Source organism: Pan paniscus, chromosome 13, assembly GCF_029289425.2.
Source record: "Pan paniscus chromosome 13, NHGRI_mPanPan1-v2.0_pri, whole genome shotgun sequence".
NCBI lineage: Eukaryota > Metazoa > Chordata > Mammalia > Primates > Hominidae > Pan > Pan paniscus.
Genome location: NC_073262.2, coordinates 104330815 through 104351448, shown reverse-complemented (window position 1 = coordinate 104351448; position 20634 = coordinate 104330815). Strand labels below are relative to the sequence as shown.

General features: G+C 38.5%; 1 protein-coding gene across 3 annotated transcripts in view; it reads left to right on the top strand.

The window, feature by feature from the left end:
• Positions 1 to 20634, top strand: part of ALS2 (alsin Rho guanine nucleotide exchange factor ALS2) — an 81723-nt gene that overhangs the window by 53851 nt on the left and 7238 nt on the right. For 2 of the 3 annotated variants that reach the window (XM_034954807.2, XM_008974196.5), the window contains exons 16-28: positions 645 to 715; positions 1142 to 1208; positions 1552 to 1754; positions 1869 to 1934; positions 2964 to 3062; positions 3966 to 4130; positions 4984 to 5095; positions 5305 to 5382; positions 10191 to 10324; positions 12568 to 12735; positions 17313 to 17430; positions 18383 to 18540; positions 20429 to 20551. In XM_034954807.2, the coding sequence (XP_034810698.1) occupies positions 645 to 715; positions 1142 to 1208; positions 1552 to 1754; positions 1869 to 1934; positions 2964 to 3062; positions 3966 to 4130; positions 4984 to 5095; positions 5305 to 5382; positions 10191 to 10324; positions 12568 to 12735; positions 17313 to 17430; positions 18383 to 18540; positions 20429 to 20551 (1562 nt within the window). The remainder of the gene's footprint in view (positions 1 to 644; positions 716 to 1141; positions 1209 to 1551; positions 1755 to 1868; positions 1935 to 2963; positions 3063 to 3965; positions 4131 to 4983; positions 5096 to 5304; positions 5383 to 10190; positions 10325 to 12567; positions 12736 to 17312; positions 17431 to 18382; positions 18541 to 20428; positions 20552 to 20634) is intronic. The other variant, XM_008974197.4, reaches the window with a different exon arrangement.

Sequence of the window (20634 nt, the reverse complement as noted above, 5' to 3'; positions counted from 1 at the left end):
GATTTTACTGAAACTGTTGACTAAAAGAGGCTAGCCATCATTCTCAGCAAACTATAGCAAGGACAAAAAACCAAACACTGCATGTTCTCACTCATAGGTGGGAACTGAACAATGAGAACACTTGGACACAGGAAGGGGAACATCACACACCGGGGCCTGTCGTGGGGTCGGGGGAGGAGGGAGGGATAGCATTAGGAGATACACCTAATGTAAATGACGAGTTAATGGGTGCAGCATACCAACATGGCATGTGTATACATATGTAACAAACCTGCACATTGTGCAGATGTACCCTAGAACTTAAAGTATAATAATAATTTTTTTTTAAAAGAGGCTATTTTAGCTACAGCATGGATTTCTGTATGCGTTGGATTTCAGAGAACTTCTTAAGTTTCCAGCTTGAGAATGAGTGTCAGCCATGTGAAGAGGGCCCTGCAGCAGAGATGGCAAGGCCCTTTGGGTTAGCTGTGTTATGGGGACAATGTGGCAGAATTGGTGGCACCTACATGGACTTAACTATTTCAAGGGGTTGTGCAGCAGAGACTGCAAGGCCCATGTGGGTTAATGACATGAAGGGGATATGGGCAGAGACCCCGAGGTCTACATGGGCTTTCATAAAAGTGCCTCCGTGTTCTCTGTTTCAGTTCTCCACGCACCATGTTTTCCCTCTGGCCACGCTGTGGGCAGAGCCACTGTCTGAAGAAGCTGGTGGTGTGTAAGTGCGTCCCCCCTCCCCACCCCACCCCGTCCAAGTCTGTTACCCAGGTTGCTTCCTTAAATGTGAAAAAAAGCTCAGGAAGGCTTCGGAGACAGTCTCCTCATTCTGTATAATGAGGCCCACCTCTCAGCACATTAGACAGTAAAGTAGTCTATTGATAATAAAATGGCCTGTTGTGAAGATCATGGCAAGTCACGATTAGGTGATGAAAGGGCATCTTCATTGCACACATCCCCATCGTTCAGCACAGAGCAGAGAATTCTTTGTTCTTTCCACCGTGGTGGCACCCAAAACCAAGCAAGCATTTACATTAATTGATTTCTGTTCCTCTTGAAATAAAGAGGTTGCTTTTCATATTTGAGGATCGATACTGTAATGACAGGTTGTTAAATGTCCTGGTATTTATCCTTGTGAACGTTTTAGGAATGGCTTAAAGATAACTACACCTGAGGAGCAGTTCACTCTCATTTCATCTACACCCCAGGAAAAGGTTAGTCTATTATGGTATTTTCCTTCAATCTTCGCCCTGGCTCTTTCTGCCTCTTGTGTAATAAAGAAGAAATATAAATTGTTCTTGCTTGACTAATGATGCACAGTTCTGTCTGATAAATCTTCATTAACCCAAAACTGTAGGTTCTTCATTGTTTTTTTTTAATGTGACTTAATTTTAAACATATAGCAGAGAAATACAAGAGCCAGTCAATATTACTCTATTAATAAGAAAAGCATTAGGACACAAATAATTTATTCACACCAAAGAAAACTAGCAGGATTTAAAGCAATGCTTGATGAATTGTTGCCTTAAACTTATTGACGTTACTTTTTGCTCCTAGACAAAGTGGCTACGAGCTATAAGCCAAGCCGTAGATCAGGCTTTGAGAGGGATGTCTGATCTCCCCCCTTATGGAAGTGGTAGCAGTGTTCAGAGACAGGAACCACCCATTTCACGCAGTGCCAAATATACTTTCTACAAGGATCCTCGCCTAAAGGATGCCACCTATGATGGACGCTGGCTTTCAGGGAAGCCTCATGGCAGGTGAAAATGTTGAAGATTTATGCCTGGGGTGAGGATGATCATCACATGATAGAAAAAGTATTAATTATCTGAAATATTAGTTGACATGCATTATTCTTTGCTTATGCATTCCAGAGGGGTTTTGAAGTGGCCTGATGGAAAGATGTATTCTGGCATGTTCAGGAATGGCTTGGAAGATGGGTAAGAAAATTGTGTAAAACATGACAGTAAATTCAAGTTTGGTAAGGTCGTAAATTATGTTATTTTGTATGCAGAGCTGCTTTTCAAACAAGTAGTAGATTTTTGTTGTTATTTTTTAGAAATGCACATGTATGAGCATGAAGAGAGCCAGGAGTGAGGGGTACAGCCTCTGATTTACCTAGACTGGGTCATTTTCCCTGATAGCCGTGTGACCTCAAATTACACAGCCTTCCATCTGTTAAAATGGGGCTATGTTTTCTATTCATTTCTCAGTTGTGAAGACTGAGATCTTTGGTAATGTTAATGGTGGGACTATTGAGACGGTAGTCCTCCTTTACACAAAGGACATAGAAAAATTTTCCTTTCAGTTGTTTTAAGTCATCTTTAATTTCTGTGATCTGTTAAAGGAGAAATTTTCCAAGTGCTATATTATCTCAATGATGCTCTAATGACTTTTTAAAAATAAGTTTATCATGTTTTCTAACACTGTAAATGTATTTACATGATTAGTTTATGGCAGTATTTTGTATAATGTTAAGGAAGTAATTTAGTATATAAAAAATGTTGGGTAGGTGATTTTGTGTGTCTGTGTGATCATGTAAATTCTTGTGATGTGTTAAAATCTCTTTTTAATAGATTGTTAGAATGAGAAGAGACTTTAGATCATCTAATTTACCCACTGAGTTGCCCCTCTTATTATGCAAATAAAGGAGCTAGATCCCTGGGCTTACCGCATGGTGGTGCAGGTAATTAGTGACAGAGATAGGTGAAGGACACAGGTCTTCTGTTTTTCACTGGAGTTGGATTAAAACACCATATCTTAGTGTAGTGGGGCTGATGTCCCACTCCTCTTGCCAAACAGCTTAGGTTATAGATTCACCTTAAACCAAGATGCTGTTTTAACCCTTTACTCCTACAGGTGAATGTTTTCTCTGTCTTCCTTGTTAAAATGTTTACCAGGATATACATACAAAAGGTGAATATGTCATAAATGCATCTTCTTTTGTTATTTTTTCTTTTTCATGGCAGGTATGGAGAATACAGAATCCCAAACAAGGCAATGAACAAAGAAGACCATTATGTGGGCCATTGGAAAGAAGGAAAAATGTGCGGTCAAGGAGTCTACAGGTAACATTGGAAAGGCTGTTGGACTGGTGTTTGTTTTTCATATAACCATGTAAACCTGAATGTTTGCATAGCCAAAATTTCCAAGTTTTAAGTTTTGTTTAGTCTTATAGATAAAATTTAGAGGAGTAAATAAAATTGAAACTCTGTGTGATCATCTTTTAAAGGTTAACCCCTCATCTATCGCAGGATTAAAATACTGGATTATTAAATTTAGTTCTTATCTAAATTTTTTTTTTTTTTTTTTGAGACGAAGTCTCGCTCTGTCACCCAGGCTGGAGTGCAGTGGCGCAATCTTGGCTCACTGCAAGCTCTGCCTCCCGGGTTCATGCCATTCTCCTGCCTCAGCCTCCCGAGTAGGTGGGACTCCAGGCGCCCGCCACCACACCCGGCTAATTTTTTGTATTTTTAGTAGAGCCAGGGTTTCACCACGTTAGCCAGGATGGTCTCGATCTCCTGACCTCGTGATCCACCCGCCTCGGCCTCCCAAAGTGCTGGGATTACAGGCATGAGCCACCGCACCCGGCCCTAAATTTTATATACCTTATAAACCATAATTTTCTCATAGAGTCTCCTATATGTCTTATCTATAATAAGACATATAGGATTCTAATGGATAAAACTTTTATTCTTCCCTCTTAAAAATAACTCATTATTTCATTTTCCCATAAGAGAATAAAAACATTGTTTTTCATGTTAATGCAAAATACCACACATGGTGTCTTTAACTTTTTAACTTTAATCATTCAAAAATGAGGTTTTTTTAATTGGTGAAAAATAATCATATAAACAAATAATTATAGCTACCAGTGAGACTGAGTATGGTTTTGGATTTTCTAAACTTTGTAAAAATGAGCATCAGAATTCAATGTGCATGTGATAATTATCCATTCTTTCCAACCACAGCTATGCTTCTGGTGAAGTATTTGAGGGCTGTTTTCAAGATAATATGCGTCATGGTCATGGTCTTCTACGAAGTGGGAAATTGACGTCGTCTTCTCCTAGTATGTTCATTGGCCAGTGGGTAATGGATAAGAAAGCAGGATATGGTGTCTTTGATGATATCACTAGGTACAGTATTCTCCTTCTATTCCCACAGTTTAAGCCAATGATTAAGCACCATCATTATTTAACAAGCAGTTTATACTTATTTTGTCTTTTTCATGGAGATTAGTAAGATTTCTTTGAGTTTGAGTAGGTGAAAAATGAACCTTCTTTTATAACAAACCCTTTTATTTACTTTTTTATTTTTTGAGACAGGGTTTCACTCTGTCACCCAGGCTGGAGTGGTGCGATCTCAGCTCACTGCAATCTCTGCCTCCTGGGTTCAAGGGATCCTCCTACCTCAGTCTACCAAGTAGCTGGGACCACAGGCACACACCACCACGCCCAGTTAATTTTTTGTATTTTTGGTAGAGATGGGGTTTTGCCATATTGTCCAGGCTGGTCTCGAACTCCTGGCCTCAAGTGATCCACCTGCCTTTGCCTCCCAAAGTGCTGGGATTATAGGCATGAGCCACCGAATCCAGCCTCTTTCTTTTTAAGTTAGCAAACTTTTGTGTAAGAAAAACCTGTGCATAGGTTTTATTCTGCTTATTACATTTTAAATGAAATTATTTAGAGTTGAATTCTAGGCCTTCTTTTTAAAAATTATGTGTTTTAAAGTTACCAAGTAACTACCTGGGATATATACAGATCTGTGTCAGACCACAACATTAAATTCCTCAGAGAGGATTACTGAGTGAGATGTCTTTTGCTGTCACTTTGTCCCATATTTGAGGAGACAAAGTTAACTATTTTAACTAGAAAAATGGAAGCAATACCAACCTAGGGTTGATGGCCTGGGATCTCCCATGTGATAATTGTCTTTTCCCTACTTTATCCTTATCTTCGTGCTTTTTCTTTTCTTTTTATTTCTGTGCAGGGGGGAAAAGTATATGGGAATGTGGCAAGATGATGTGTGTCAAGGGAATGGTGTGGTGGTTACCCAGTTTGGATTATACTACGAGGGCAACTTTCACCTTAATAAAATGATGGTGAGTGGAATATTTGCATGTAGTTATTACTAACTTTTTAAAGCTCCTTTGTCCTTAACTTTTTAAATCATCTTTTGATTAGTTTCCACCTTCTTAGTACTATTTTCCTTCTTTTAAGATTCCATAAGGCTTTGGGGATATGACTGCGTGCACTCTTAAGTTACTCTGTATTTTATGTGTTGTAATTTTTCTCTTGTTTCTTCTTGTAGGGAAATGGGGTTTTGCTTTCCGAAGATGATACTATCTATGAAGGAGAATTTTCAGATGACTGGACTCTTAGTGGAAAGGTTGGAAACTAGCTTTCTTTTTTTTTCTCCCTAATAAATTCTTTTACTAATTTTTTTTTTACTTTAAAAATAGCTGATTTACATGCCATAAAATTCACCCCTTTCAAGTGCACATTTCAGTGATTTTTGGTCAACATGGCTGTACAAACCACCACCACAATCCAGTTTCAGAACATTTCCGTCACCCAAGAAAATCCCTTCTGCTCATTCAGTGACTTCCATTTCCACCTAAAGTCCCAGCCAACCACTAATCACCCTTAATCACTCTATAGATTTGCCTTTTCTGGGCCTTTTGTATAAATGGAATCATACACGCAATCTCCTCTATGTGGCTTCTTACACTTAGTATAATGTTTTTGTTTTTTCCATATTGTGGCATGTATAGTATTTGTTCCTTTTTATGGCTGAATAGTATTCCAAAACTACATTTTGTTTATCCTTTTACCAGTTGATGGACAGTGGGTTATTTCCAACTTTAGACTATTGTAAATAATGCTGCTATAAACTTTTGAATGCAGTTTCTTGTGTAGACATATGTTTTCATTTTCATTTCTCAAGTAGATGCCTGGAGTGTAATTGCTAAGTTGTATGGTAAATTGATGTTTAACATATTAAGAAACTGTCGAACTTTTTTCCAAAGTGTCTGTACCATTTTACATTCCCATCAGCAATGTCTGAGGATACTAATTTCTCCATATCAAAAAATATTTCTTATTTTCTGTCTTTTTTCTTATAGCCATTCCAATGGGTATGAAGTGGTATCTCCTGGTTTTAATTTGCATTCCCTAGTGACTAATGATGTAGAACATGCTTATTAGTGATTCATATATCTTCTTTGATGAAATGTCTATTCAGATCTTGGCCTATTTCTAAAATTTTGTTTGTACTCTTGTTGAATTGTATGGGTTCTTTCTGTATTCTGGATACATGTCCTTTATCAGATATGATTTGTAAATATTTTCTTGCAGTCTGACTTGTCTTTTATTTTCTTAATGGTGTCTTTTGAAATAGAAAAGTTTTTCATTTTAATAAACTCTAAAAAATTTTATGAATTATGCTTTTGATGTTATGTCTAAGAAGTCTTTGCCTGTTGGCTCAAACCTGTAATTCCAGCACTTTGGGAGGCCGAGGCAGGTAGATCACGAGGTCAGGAGATCAAGATCATCCTGGCAAACATGGTGAAACCCCATCTCTACTAAAAATACAAAAAATTAGCCAGGCGTGGTGGCGGGCACCTGTAGTCCCAGCTACTCAGGAGGCTGAGGCAGGAGAATGGCGTGAACCTGGGAGGCGGAGTTTGCAGTGAGCCGAAATCGTGGCACTGTGCTCCAGCCTGGGTGACAGAGCGAGACTCCGTCTAAAAAAAAATGAAAGTTTTATAGTTTTGCCTTTTATATTTAGGTCTGTGATTCATTTTAAGATAACTTTTGTATATGGGCTGAGTTATGTGTCCAAACTAATCTTTTTGCATATGGCTATCCAAATTTCCCAACACCTTTTCCCATTGAATCTTGGCACCTTTGTTGACCAGAAAATGTGTTTATTTCTGGTCTCTCAGTTACATTTCACTGATAAACATGTCTCTCCTTGTGTTAATACCACACCATCTAGATTACTGTTGATTCCTAGTAAGTTGTGAAATCAGGAATATAAGTCCTCCAAATTTGTTCTTTTTCAAAATTGTTCTGGCCAATCTAGATTCTTTGACTTTTCATATAAATTTTAGGACTGGCTTATCAAGATTCTGCAATAAACCTTGCTAAGATTTTGATAGAGATTGCATTGAATCTATAGATTAATTTGGGGAGAATTGCCATCTTAATATTGACTCTTCAACCCATGAACATAGAACACCTCACAGTTTATTTACATCTTTAATTTCTCTCGGCAATGTTTTCCAGGTTTCAGTATACACATCTTGCATTTCTTTGGTTAAATTTATTTCTAAGTATTTTATTGGTGCTATTGTAAAGCGTTGTTTTCTTAATTTCATTGCTATAATATAAAAATGCAGTTGATTTTGTATTTTGTTCTTGTTTCCTGAAATCTTGCTGAATTCGTTTATTAGTTTTAGTGGTTTTTTTTGTGTGTGGATTTCTTAGGATTTCTTACATACAGAATCATGTCACCTACAAGTAAAGACATTTTTGCTTCTTTCTTTACAATATGGAAGGCTTTTATTTCTTTTTCTTGTCCAGTTGCACTGGCTAGAGTCTCCTGTGGAATGTTGAATAGAAAAATGTTAAGATTGGACATCTTTACATTGTTTTCTATTTTAGAGAAAAGCTGTGTGTGTGTGTGTGTGTGTGTGTGTGTGTGTGTGTGTGTGTGTTGAGATAGTGTCTCACTCTGTCACCCAGGCTGGAGTGCAGTGGCGTGTTCTCAGCTCCCTGCAGCCTCAACCTCCTGGGCTCAAGCGATCCTCCCTTCTCAGCCCCCCAAGTAACTGGGACTACAGGCACATGCCACCATGCCTGGCTAATTTTTTTTTTTTTTTTTGTAGAGACAGAGTTTCGCTATGTTGCCCAAGCTGGTCTCAAACTCCTGAGCTCAAGCAATCCACCCACCTCGGCCTCCCAAAGTGCTAGGATTACAGGCATGAGCCACCATGCTTGGCTGAAAAGCATTTTTGTTAAAGTGCTTTTCCATTATCTGTTGAGATGATCATGTGGTTTTTATCATTTATTCTACTAATATGGTGTATTATATTGGTTGCTTGTCTGATGTTAAACCAACCTTGCTTTCCTGGGATGAATTGTACTTGGTCATGGTGTATAATTTTTTTTATATGTTGGTGTTGCTGGATTTAATGCCAATATTTTGTTGAGGATTTTTGCATTCATATTTATGAGAGGTAATGGTCTGTAGTTTTCTTTTATTGTGATGTCTTTGTCTGTCTTTGATATCAGGATAATTCTGGCCTCATAGAACAAGTTGGGAAGTGTTCCCTCCTCCCCTATTTTCTGAAAGTTTGCGAAGCTTTGGTATTATTTCTTCTTTGAATGTTTGGGAGAATTCACCAATGAAGTCTTCTGGGCCTAAGCATTACTTTGTGAGAAAATTTTTAATTTCTAACTCAGTTTCTTTACTTGCCTTAGGTCTATTTAGATTTTCTATTTCTTATTGAGTCAGTTTTGGTACTTTTTGTCTTCCTAGGAGTTTTTCTATTTCTCTATGTTATCTACTTTGTTGGCATAAAGCTGTTCTCTTAGTATTCCATTCTGTCTTCGTATGTTTGTGATGCTTTAACAAAATGTCATAGACTGAGAAATTTATTTCTTCACAATTTTGCAAGCTGGGAAGTCGAAGATCAAGGCTACAGCATTCCCTGTCTGGTGAAGGCCTTCTTGGCTGAGTCCTCACAAAGCAAAAGATGGAAGGGCAAAAAGGGCAAAAAGTTCCCTCTGGCACTTTTATTTTTATTTTTATTTTTATTTTTTTCGAGACGGAGTCTTGTCTGTCACCCAGCCTGGAGTGCAGTGGCATGATCTCAGCTCACTGCAACCTCCACCTCCTGGGTTCAAGCGATTCTCCTGCCTCAGCCTCCTGAGTAGATGGGATTACAGGCACGTTCCACCGTGCCCAGCTAATTTTTGTATTTTTAGTAGAGATGGGGCTTCACCATGTTGGTCAGGCTGGTCTCGAACTCCTGACCTCATGATCCGCCCACCTCGGCCTCCCAAAGGGCTAGTACTACAGGCGTGAGCCACAGCGCCCAACCCTCTGGCCCTTTTCTAAGGCACTGCTCCATTCATGAGGACACTGTCCCTAATCACTTCCCAAAAGACCCCACCTCTTACTACCATCACAGTGGGGTTTAAGTTTCAGCACAGATTTTAGAGGAGACACACTTTCAAAACAATAGCACCTTCTAACTTTTTTAATTCTATAGGCTGTTAGTAATAACCTGTTTCACTCTTGATTTTATAAACTTATGTTTTCTCGATTAATCTAGTTAAATGTCAATTTTATGTATCTTTTCAAAGAAGCAACTTCTAGTTTCATTGATTTTTCTTTATTTTTTGTTTTCTACCTCATTTACTGATTTTTGCACTAATCTTTATCATTTCCCTCCTCTTTCCTGCTTTGGGTTTAGTTTGTTAGTTTGTTCCTCCTTTTGTAATTTTATTAGGTGGAATTTTACATTACTGATTCGAGAACTTCCTGAAAAGATAGGTGTTAACAGCTAAAAGTTTCCCTCTAAGCACTGCTTGTAATTTACATCATCCCCTAAATTTTGATATATTGTATGGTCATTTTATACAGTTCAAAATATTTTTGACTTTTCCCTGTGTGTGTTTTTTTTTCTTTTACCCATGGATTATTTTCATATACTCTTTTAGACATGCATGTGCCCATATTTTGTTTGAGTTTTAAAGAGTTGGAGACTGGTAAAGAGCAAGTTAAAAAGGAAAACAACCATTTAGTGCTTTTTTTCTCTTGATTTTAAAAATTGAGGGCTGGGCGTGGTAGCTCATGCCTGTAATCCCAGCACTTTGGGAGGCCAAGGTGGGTGGATCACTTGAGGTCAGGAGTTCAAGACCAGCCTGGCCAACATGGTGAAACCCCGTCTCTACTGAAAACACAAAAAATTAGCTGGGCGTGGTGGCGGGCGCCTGTGATCCCAGCTACTTGGGAGGCTGAGGCAGGAGGATCACTTGAACCCAGGAAGCGGAGGTTGCAGTGAGCCAAGATCGCATCACTGTACTCCAGCCTGGGCAACAGAGTGAGACTCTGTCTCTAAATAAATAAATGAATATTGAATATATTTCCTCTAACCCCACATTTTATTCTCTGACTTTACCTAGGGAACACTGACTATGCCAAATGGAGACTACATTGAAGGTTATTTTAGTGGAGAATGGGGATCTGGGATAAAAATCACTGGAACCTACTTCAAACCTAGTCTATATGAGAGTGATAAAGACAGACCTAAAGTTTTGTGAGTAACTAGTGTTAATTCTGGATTAATTATTGAATGTTTGGAGTTGTCTTGCTTTTATCAAAGCTAGTTAATATTTTAAAAGCAAAGTCAAGTTCTTAAAGTCTTCTTTTTTATTTTATTTTATTTTTATTTTTTGAGACAGGGTGTCACTCTGTCACCAGGCTGGAGTGCAGTGGCGTGATCATGGCTCACTGCAGCCTTGACCTCCTGGGTTCACGTGATCCTCCCGCATCAGCTTCCCGAGTAGCTGGGACTACAGGCACCCGCTACCATGCCCGGCTAATTTTTCTAATTTTTGTAGAGACTGGGTCTTGCTATTGCTCAGGCTGGTCTTGAACCTGAGCTTAAGCGATCCTCCTGCCTCAGCCTCCCAAAGTGCTGGGATTACAGGTATGAGCCGCTGCACCTGGCCAAAGTCTTTTTTTTTTTTTCTTAAACAAGATGTAACCTCCTTGAATTGTCAACTGACACTGCTTTAGATGACTAAATCTATAGTCTTGTCTATAGTCTTGGTTTAGATTATAAGCCTTAAAGCATGGATGTTTAAAAGGAAAGTTCCATGTGTGAGAGAGTGTTCTTTTTTTTTTTTTGGAGGTGGGAGGGGAGATGGAGTCTTGGTCTGTTGTCCAGGCTGGAGTGTGGTGGCGTGATCTTGGCTCACTGCAGTGTCTGTCTCCCGGGTTCAAGCGATTCTCCTGCCTCAGGCTTCCAAGTAGCTGAGACTGTAGGTGCACACAACCATGCCAGGCTAATTTTTTGTATTTTTAGTAGAGACAGGGTTTCACCATGTTGGCCAGGCTGGTCTCGAACTCCTGACCTCAAGTGATCCACCCACTTTGGCCTCTCAAAGTGCTGGGATTACAGGTGTGAGCCACCGCGCCCAGCCTGAAAGAGCATTCTTAAATGGAATCTGTACACAACTTGATTTTGAAAAGTAAAGAACATACACACACACACACACACACCCCAAGTGGAATAGTAAAATCTGCATATATGAGGAAAAAAAGGCAAAATCTAAGTATATTATGCCCATTGCATTTTTGGGTTTATTTTCTGTTCTCCCACCATCTCTCCCTAGATGTGGCACAATCACAGAAGTGGACAGTTTTTGGCATATGTCTGTTTTTCTTTATTGATTGCAGCTTTAATTTTATTATTATATTTGGTAGCACCTCAGTTTTTTGTTCCCAAGGATATGTTTTCTGTACCATGTTTATTCTTAGAGTCTTTTAGAACCCAGTATGTAATGCATTTTAAATTCTCATTATAAGATGTGCAAGGTTCAGAAAGTCCTTGTTCTAACAGGAATCAATTTTTATTTTTTATTTTTTTAAAATTTTTAATTTTTTTTTTTTTTTTTTTTTGAGATGGAGTCTCACTTTGTCACCCAGGCTAGGCTGCAGTGGCGTGATCTCAGCTCACTGCAACCTGCACCTCCCAGGTTCAAGCGATTCTCCTGCCTCAGCCTCCTGAGTAGCTGGGATTACAGGTGCGGGCCACCACGCCTGGCTAATTTTTTTTTTTTTTTTTTTTTTTTGAGATGCAGCGTCACTCTGTCGCTAGGCTGGAGTGCAGTGGTGCGATCTCGGCTCACTGCAACCTCTGCCTTCTGGGTTCAAGCGATTCTCCTGCCCCAGCCTCCCGAGTAGCTGGGATTACAGGCATGCGCCACCATGCCCAGCTAATTTTTGTATTTTTAGTAGAGATGGGGTTTTGCCATGTTGGCCTGGCTGGTCTCGAACTCCTGACCTCAGGCGATCCACCCTCTTTGGCCTCCCAAAGTGCTAGGATTACAGGCGTGAGCCACCGTGCCCAGCCAATTTTTTGTGTTTTTAGTAGAGACAGAGTTTCACCATATTGGCCAGGCTGGTCTGGAACTCCTGACCTCAGGTGTTCCACCTGCCTTGGCCTCCCAGAGTGCTAGGATTACAGACATGAGCCACCACACCTGGCCAGGAATCAATTTTTAAAAATTAATTCTGTGGAATTATAGGAGGCAGAGTCAATTGGTTTGCTTTGTACTTAGTATTCCATACACTTTAATATCCAAAAAACAATAATTAGCTAAAAAACATTCCTTTAAAATTTTCATTTAGTGTTTTAAAAATAGAATTACCATCAGTCTTGGCAGTTTTGGTCACGAAAAAAGCATGCTCAGTTGTATGTTAGAAAGTTTCTGTTCTTTGGAACAATTTTGCACAAAAGAAATGATTAATAAAAGGTTGATATGACTTTATTAGCAGGAAGCTAGGAAACCTGGCAGTGCCAGCTGATGAGAAGTGGAAAGCGGTGTTTGATGAATGTTGGCGCCAACTGGGCTGTGAGGGCCCAGGCCAAGGGGAAGTTTGGAAAGCATGGGACAATATTGCTGTGGCCTTGACCACCAGTCGGCGCCAGCACAGAGACAGGTGAGTGAACACCTGCTCAACATACAGCAGAGCATGTTAGGAAGATGAAACTTAAGACCAGTAAGTAGTCAAGGCTCACTACATTTAATTTAAAAGTTAATGATTTACTTCTGCTTCTGAGTAAGAGGGATTAAAACACACTTTCTTTATCTTCTGTTGAACTCAACTATTAAACCTGAACAGAATACATGGACAGTTATTTATGAACTCTGAAAAGTAAATATCAACAAGTAGATTGAGGAAGAAAACCTGAATTCAAAGTACCACAAAACCAGTGTTGAGTTTACTTAGATGTTTTGCTCCAATATCCCTCAGCCAGAACTCAGTGCAGCCTGAAACGTGAAAGCAAGTACTGTGGTGCAGACAGACAGGGATACAGAAAAAATCCCTCTGGTTCTGGCTCAAGGAGTGACAAAGGGACTCCTAAAACTCAGAGTGGTTGATATATACTCAGTTTTCTTTCTGTCTTTTTTCTCTATTCTCTCATGCCCAAGCCTCCAGGACCTTCTATGGCAGTAATGGTAGCAGCTGGAGCAGGCGTGAACAGGAAACTTGCAAAAGTCAAAACTCTTGAGAGAGTGGAATCTTCTTCCCCCTTTGGTGGCTCCTTAGCTCAAGGGAAGGCCAAGCCCCAACCCCATTGCATTTTTGGCTTTGTTCTCTGTTCTCCCACCATCTGTCCCTAGATGTGGCACAATCACGGAAGTGGGCAGTTTTTGGCCAGAGGACCTAAAAAGGGGTGCCTGCGAACCAGAAAATACTGGGGATGTGATGGAGAGAAGAGCTCTGGGAAACAAGCCCATAAAGTTGTTTGTGAACTCCTGGGCTCACCCTAGACCTGCACATGTATGAATTTGATCCTAATTAGTACCAAACAGTTTGAGAACCAAGCTCATAGGTTGACCACTCAGGTCCCAGAGTAGTCATTAAGTTGTACACTCACAGAACAAACCCAGGAAGGATGCAAAGGCTTTGAGAAGTGAACTGGCATTGGCACCATGGCCCACAGGAGACTAAAGCAAAAATATCTGCTGTTTTAGGGATTCTCAATATCACTTACACATTCAGTGATTTGCTGGAAGAATTCACAAGACTCAGCATATAGTTGTACTCACAAGTAAGATTACAGCAACATGGTAGGGATGCACAACCAGATCATAAGGGAAAAAGACACAGGTAGAGTCTGGAGGAATCCATGTGTAAGCTTTCCATGATCTCTCCTTTCTGGGATGAGTCACACACAACACAGTTTTCCCTGCAGCAAAATGCAGCGACACGTGTCTCATGTTTCTGCCCAGGGAAGCCCACTAGAGACTCAGTGCCCAGGGTTTATATTGGGGGCGGGTCACATAGGCACCCTGTGCTTGGCAGTTGCCAAATTCCACAGTCCCAGCTTACAGGAAAGCAGATGTTCACCATAAATCACATTGTTAATCTAAGGACAGCAAAACACCTTTGTCAGTATATGGAACTTTTACGAAGCTTAATTCCCAAGTGCCAGCCAAGGGTCAACCTTAGAAGCAGGTTCTTTTTTATTTTATTTCATTTTTATAAATAGAGACAGGGTCTTGCTATATTATCCAGGCTGGTCTCGAACTCCTGTCCTCAAGAAATCCTCCTGCCTCGGTCTCACAAAGTGCTGGGATTGCAGGCGTGAGCTACCACACCTAGCTCAGGTGCTTCTAAAGATAGCAGTTTCAAGCCTGCTATGTTTACTGTTTTATGAATGTCAACATTCTCCATAGGATATAAACAAGACCCAGAGTTTTATAATGCTCAAAATATCCAAGACATTAACCAAAATTACTCAGCAATGAAAGAACCATGAAAATCTCAATTTATTTCAGGAAAGAGAATCAATAAATATCAACAGATGACATAGATGTTGAAGTTGTCTGACAAGAACTTCAAAGCAACTATTATAAAATACTCACATGTGCAATCACAAACACCCTTGAAATAAATATTAGAACAAATGTATCAGCAAAGAAACAGAAGATATAAAGAAGAGCCAAATCAAAATTTTGGGGTTGAAAACTGCACTAACCGAAATCACTTATTGTATGAACTCAGTGGCAGAATAGAGATGGCAATGGAAGAGTCAGTGAACCTGAAGATAGATCAGTATGGATTATCAAATCTAAACAACTGAGAGAAAAAACATGAAAAAATAAAAAAGTGAACACAGCCTCATGGACTTGTGGGTCTAAATTTGTTTCCTTAGAATTCCAGAAGAAAAGGAGAAAGAATGGGCTGGGCATGGTGGCACGCACCTGTAATCCCAGCACTTTGGGATGCTGAGGCAGGCAGATCACCTGAGGTCAGGAGTTTGAGACCAGCCTGGCCAACAAAGCGAAACCCCATATCTACTAAAAATACAAAATTAGCCCAGGCCTGGTGGCACGTGCCTGTAATCCCAGCTACTTAGGAGGCTGAGGCAGGAGAATCGCTGGAACTCGGAAGGCAGAGGTTGCAGTGAGCCGAGATAGCGCCATTGCACTCCAGCCTGGGCAAAAATAGCAAAACTCCATCTCAAAAAAAAAAAAAAAAGAAAAGAAAAGAAAAGGAGAAAGAATGAGGGATGGAACATTTTGTGAAGGAATAATGGTTGAAAACTTATCAAGTTTAGTAAAAAGACGTGAAACCCATAGATTCAAGTAGCTGAACAAACTCCATCTTGGGAAAAACCACAGATAACCATGTATAGACACATATTAAAATTCATGGACAAAGATCTTGAAAGCAGCTAGAGTGAAATAATGGGAAATCAGCAATTCAAATGACTGCGTATTTCTCATTAGAAACCTTGGAACCCAGAAGGAAGTGGCCCAGCATTTTCGAAATACTGAAAGAAAAGTTACAGATGTACTTGTTCATTTCTCTCTTTTTCTCCTTTTTAAAATTTTCTTTTTCACCTTCTTTTCTTTTCTTTTTTTTTTCTTTTCTCCTGCTTTTCTCCATCTGCCTTTCTTCTTTAACTTGACCAGTAACTCCCACAAGCATTGCTTAGCATTTGGACCTAAAGAATTTACTAATCCCTGCAGCAAAACTTCCTAATTAACTGTGACTTTCTTGAGTTTAATTCTAGATAATGGTTTGTTTGAGCTGTGCCTTCGTTGTTAAAATATCAAGGAGCATACTTTAATCTGTGCGTGTAACTACATACAGTTAATTTTTAAATGAGCTTTATGCTGGTCTTCATTTCCACATGTCAGTTGCTTTCTAAAGGGAATTGAAAAATTGAGCAAGTATCCATTTATTCAGAATGTAAATGTTTGTTCTGAATAATTAAATGTTCTAGTTTGCTAAAAGTTACCAAATTCTTTAAATAAATTACCAGTATTCAAATAATTTTAATATACTAAAGTATAGTTACATAGAAATTAAATTCCAGAGGTTGAAAGATACTTCAGGAACTTTAAACATTTCACAGTCAAGTCTAACAAATACTAATTGTTATTCTAGCCTGGAGAGATTAGTTTAGAGTCTATCTAATTGAGTATCTCCAAAATTGATACTTAAAGTAAACCACAGTATAATTTTTGCTTGCTTGAAATTCGTGTATGTGTTTCAAGAAATTAAATGTAGAAAGAAGTAATTTTTTTTTCTATATTTGGGATAAATAGGAATTGATTTTAGTATTTCATTCATGAAGTTCATAATTGTTACCTTCTACTCTATCAGTAGAAGAAATGGAAACTCCCAGAATTGATGAAAGCCATTGACTGCCCCTTGTGCGTGATACAGATGGTCAGCTTACTACAGCCTGTCAGTTCGACCTTAAGACTTTAGCCCTTCAGTTAACCTGGGTTAACTGTTGTTAGGTGTTTCTGAGAAGTGAAAATGAATGAACTCTTTATATAAAATTATGTTGCTACTACAAAGATCTTATATGTTTATCTAAAATCTCTAATAATAATGATTATGCACAGTTTTCAGTTTCTCATTGGTTGTCATCTAATGATAGAACACTATTACCAAAAATTTCAGTTGATTACTAGCGTGTGTTTTCTCTTAGTATCTTCATCCAGTTTCTGTTTACCCGTTATGTGCTTACATTGTCACCTGTTGGAGTGTCATTATCTCCTTGCTTCTTAACCTTGTTTTCATTTCTTCCTTTGCCCTTTGACTTATTTCCCTTTTTCCTTAACTCCCTTCCCTCTTTTATTCCTTTTATTCCATTTTTCTGTTGTCACCAACGGGTCTATCACCTTCAAGCTAATATTGTATTTATCTTCAAGCTAATGTCATATTATTTCCAACACCATGGTTTAGATTGGAGTAGAATCTTCATTAGTTTATTGTAGAATCTTCAATGTAGAATGAAGAATGAATCTTTATTGTAGAATCTTCATTAATTTATGGTACAAAGTAACACTACCTGATTTTTTGAATGAATGTTATGTAAACTGAGTAACTAATAGCAGGATCGTGATGATTTCTGAGTTCGTTGGGTTTAGTACTATGTTGGATGCTCCACTTTGACTGGAGCTAGTGATTGTGTTTCATGTGAGTATTTACACGTATCTTGCTTTCTTGATGTGAAATACAACAGACTTTTCTTTCCCTTTTTATAGTCCAGAAATATTGAGTCGTTCACAGACTCAGACACTAGAGAGTTTGGAATTCATTCCACAGCATGTTGGTGCCTTCTCTGTGGAGAAATATGATGACATCAGGAAATATTTAATAAAGGTAAACTAGAGTAAAAATTACATTGGTCTTGTGAATTAATGATTCACCTACCACAGTATATCATTCAGATAGACTCACAGCTTAATGTTATTCTAATCCTGTTTTTGCATCCTGTGCATTTCTTTTGTTAATTATCAAACTACCAAGATTACATTTCTACCTAAAGATTGTCCCATTATTATGATAGAACCTTTTAAAGTTTTTTAAGGCACTCCAGGGGGTTCTTAAGAAATAAGATTAGAGTTTTAAATTGCTTTTTGTTAATAACATTAGCAAACTAGAGATTGTGTAAGTAAAGCATGCTGCCCTCACCCCTGGAGAGGGTGTTTGCTTCCTTCGAAAACTTGTAAGACCAGCTACAATTTAAAGTGTGATGTATATTGATGGGAAGTGCAGGAAGGAGTATTCTGAGAAGTCAGGGGAACTGAAGGATGACTGTTTCAGAGTATCATCAACAGTCAGTGTTTAATTTTCTCCAAGGTAACATTTTCTATCATTTTTGTGAAGTTTAAAGTATATTTGAATCTTTTTAAAATTTTGTATTCTTTTTTTTTTTTAGATATGGGGGTTCTCACTGTGTTGCTCAGGCTGGCCTCAAACTCCTGAGCTCAATCGATCCTCCTGCCTCAGCCTCCCTAGTAGCTGGGACTATAGGCATGAGCCACCACATCCAGCAGAATCTTTCTTTTAGTGATATTCCATATCAGTACTTCCAAAGCTATTTGCCCAAAATGTTAAGGAGATTCTTTGATCAAGATTAGGAACTCCAGCTTCATATAATTGGGGTAGACAGTACTTTCAAAAAAATTAAAGTATTTGAATATTCCTGGTCCCAAAATTGACTCTTGACATTTTGACAACTGTGTGTCATTTATGAAGTTGTTTCTTATTGATGGATTGTTTCTGCTGTTAATGCACATCAACTGACTTCATTGATTCTTTTCCTATTCAGGCCTGTGACACTCCTCTGCACCCCCTGGGCAGGCTTGTGGAGACACTGGTTGCAGTGTATAGAATGACATACGTGGGCGTAGGAGCCAACCGCAGGTTATTGCAGGAGGCTGTAAAGGAGATTAAGTCCTATCTTAAGCGAATTTTCCAGCTGGTGAGGTAAGAGAGCTTTTCACTAAAGTCTGCGGGCTATGGAATACTATTTTATACCAGTGCTTGGGTAGTTTCACCCTGAATCATCAAGAAAATAGTTTTATGCCACAGTCCTTTAATAGATTAAGTAAAACATGTTTTAAATGTATGTGTAAGCTATAAACATAAAAAAGATGAACCTTAGCTATTGTTATTTATTTATTTTTATGTCTTATTAAGTAAAGCTAAAATAAATGTTTGGGGTTTTTAAATCTAATTTTGGTATGAAGTATAGTAGTCGTCTTATTTAGATTCAGTCTCTAGGCAAAATCATGTATCTAAAACCCAACCACAGAGTAGACAAAGTTTAATATAAAGTTTTGTCCTTGAGTTTTTGTGTCTTGTCCTTTGGCAACAGTATCACATATGTTCATTTATTTAACAAATATTTATGGAGCGTTTCTATGTAATAGCCATCATTCTAGGCTCTCAAGGGATTTATCAGTGAACAAAGACAAACAGTCTTTGCTGTCATGGAGCTTACATTCTAATGGGGGAAAAGAGTAAAGATAAAAAATATATGTAGTATGTCAGATAGTGATTAGCACTATGGAGAAAAATAAAGGGAAAGAGTACTAGATGTGAGATGCTATTATTTTAAAGAGAAGGTCAGAGCAGACTGACTAATACGGTGGTAGTATTTGAGCAGAGACTCGAAGAAGGCAATTAAATGAGACAGTAAGCATCTTTGGGAAGAGAGTTCCAGGCAACAGACAGATTTAAGCTTGTGAGATATAAGATCTTTTACTGAGTTGAAGCCAACAAGTAAATACTATAGTGAGATAATTATACAAAAGCTTGTAAATTTGTCCCAGAATTTCCATATATTGTTTGCCTCAACATTGGAAATGTTTCAGGTTTTGAGGGAGAAGTGTGGTCTATTAAAAAGATCACTAGCCTGGGCTAGCTCTGACATTAGCTAGATGAGTATAATGAAAGTAAGTGTCCTGACCTTTTTTAGTTTTTTCAACTATACAATTAGGGCAGATGGAGGTGCAAGATGTAAGTCTACAAAAATAGAGAAGACTGCATATTGCCTTTAAAGGGTCAAAATTTAAGTCCATAAAAATAAGAGAAAATGAACTTATTTATGGTAGAGTACACTAGCATACAAGAAGTTAGAGATAAAATCTATGGCAGAACTCAAAGCCCAGGAAAAAAAATTCCTCACCAATTTATCCCCTTGATCATTTGAAAAATTAATTTTCAGCAAGTTTTAAAAACACATTTTTAAATTTTATGTTGAGTACAGAGGGAAATAATAGACACTGAGGACTCTAAAAAGGGGGAGTGTGTGTGGGAGGGTGAGGGTTGAAAACTTACTGATAGGATACAGTGTTCACTGTTCAGGTGATGGGTACACCAGAAGCCCAGACTTTACCACTACCTGATATATCCATGCAACACAACTACATATGTGCCTCCTGAATCTATAAAAATAAAATAAAACTTTACGTTGTGTCTTCTATAATTAATCATTTTTTCCCTTAATGTTGGACACTTAATTTCTGTCGGTGTTTGCTTATATTCTAGAAGAGTGGTCCTTGCTCAGAGTTAATATAAATTGACCTCAGATGAGATTTGCCAGTAAGGAACACATATCTCATATAGATCAGAATTCTCCATTCCTTAGTAACTAGACAGAAGAAAATCATAGCACGTGAAGATTTTGTAGTGGTATTATTCATTAGCTGCATTCTTAATTTTATCCTGTTAGAAACATCAGTTTTCTCAGGGAACTAAAATACTTAGTTGATAATAAAGCTTGCTCTCATAACTAATGGAAATGTGTTTTTATGCTTTTTAACCCCCCTAGAGGTATAATTGTATAATTATATTTTTTATTCTTCCTTAGGTTCTTATTTCCTGAGCTGCCTGAAGAAGGCAGCACAATTCCTCTCTCTGCTCCTCTGCCAACCGAAAGGAAGTCTTTTTGCACTGGGAAATCAGATTCCCGATCTGAATCACCAGAGCCAGGGTAAATGGAGTTGGGTGGGGACAGTGAAGAAAGGGAATGGTGACTAGATGATCTTACTCAAAGAGTCCCAGCGAGAAAGTGTG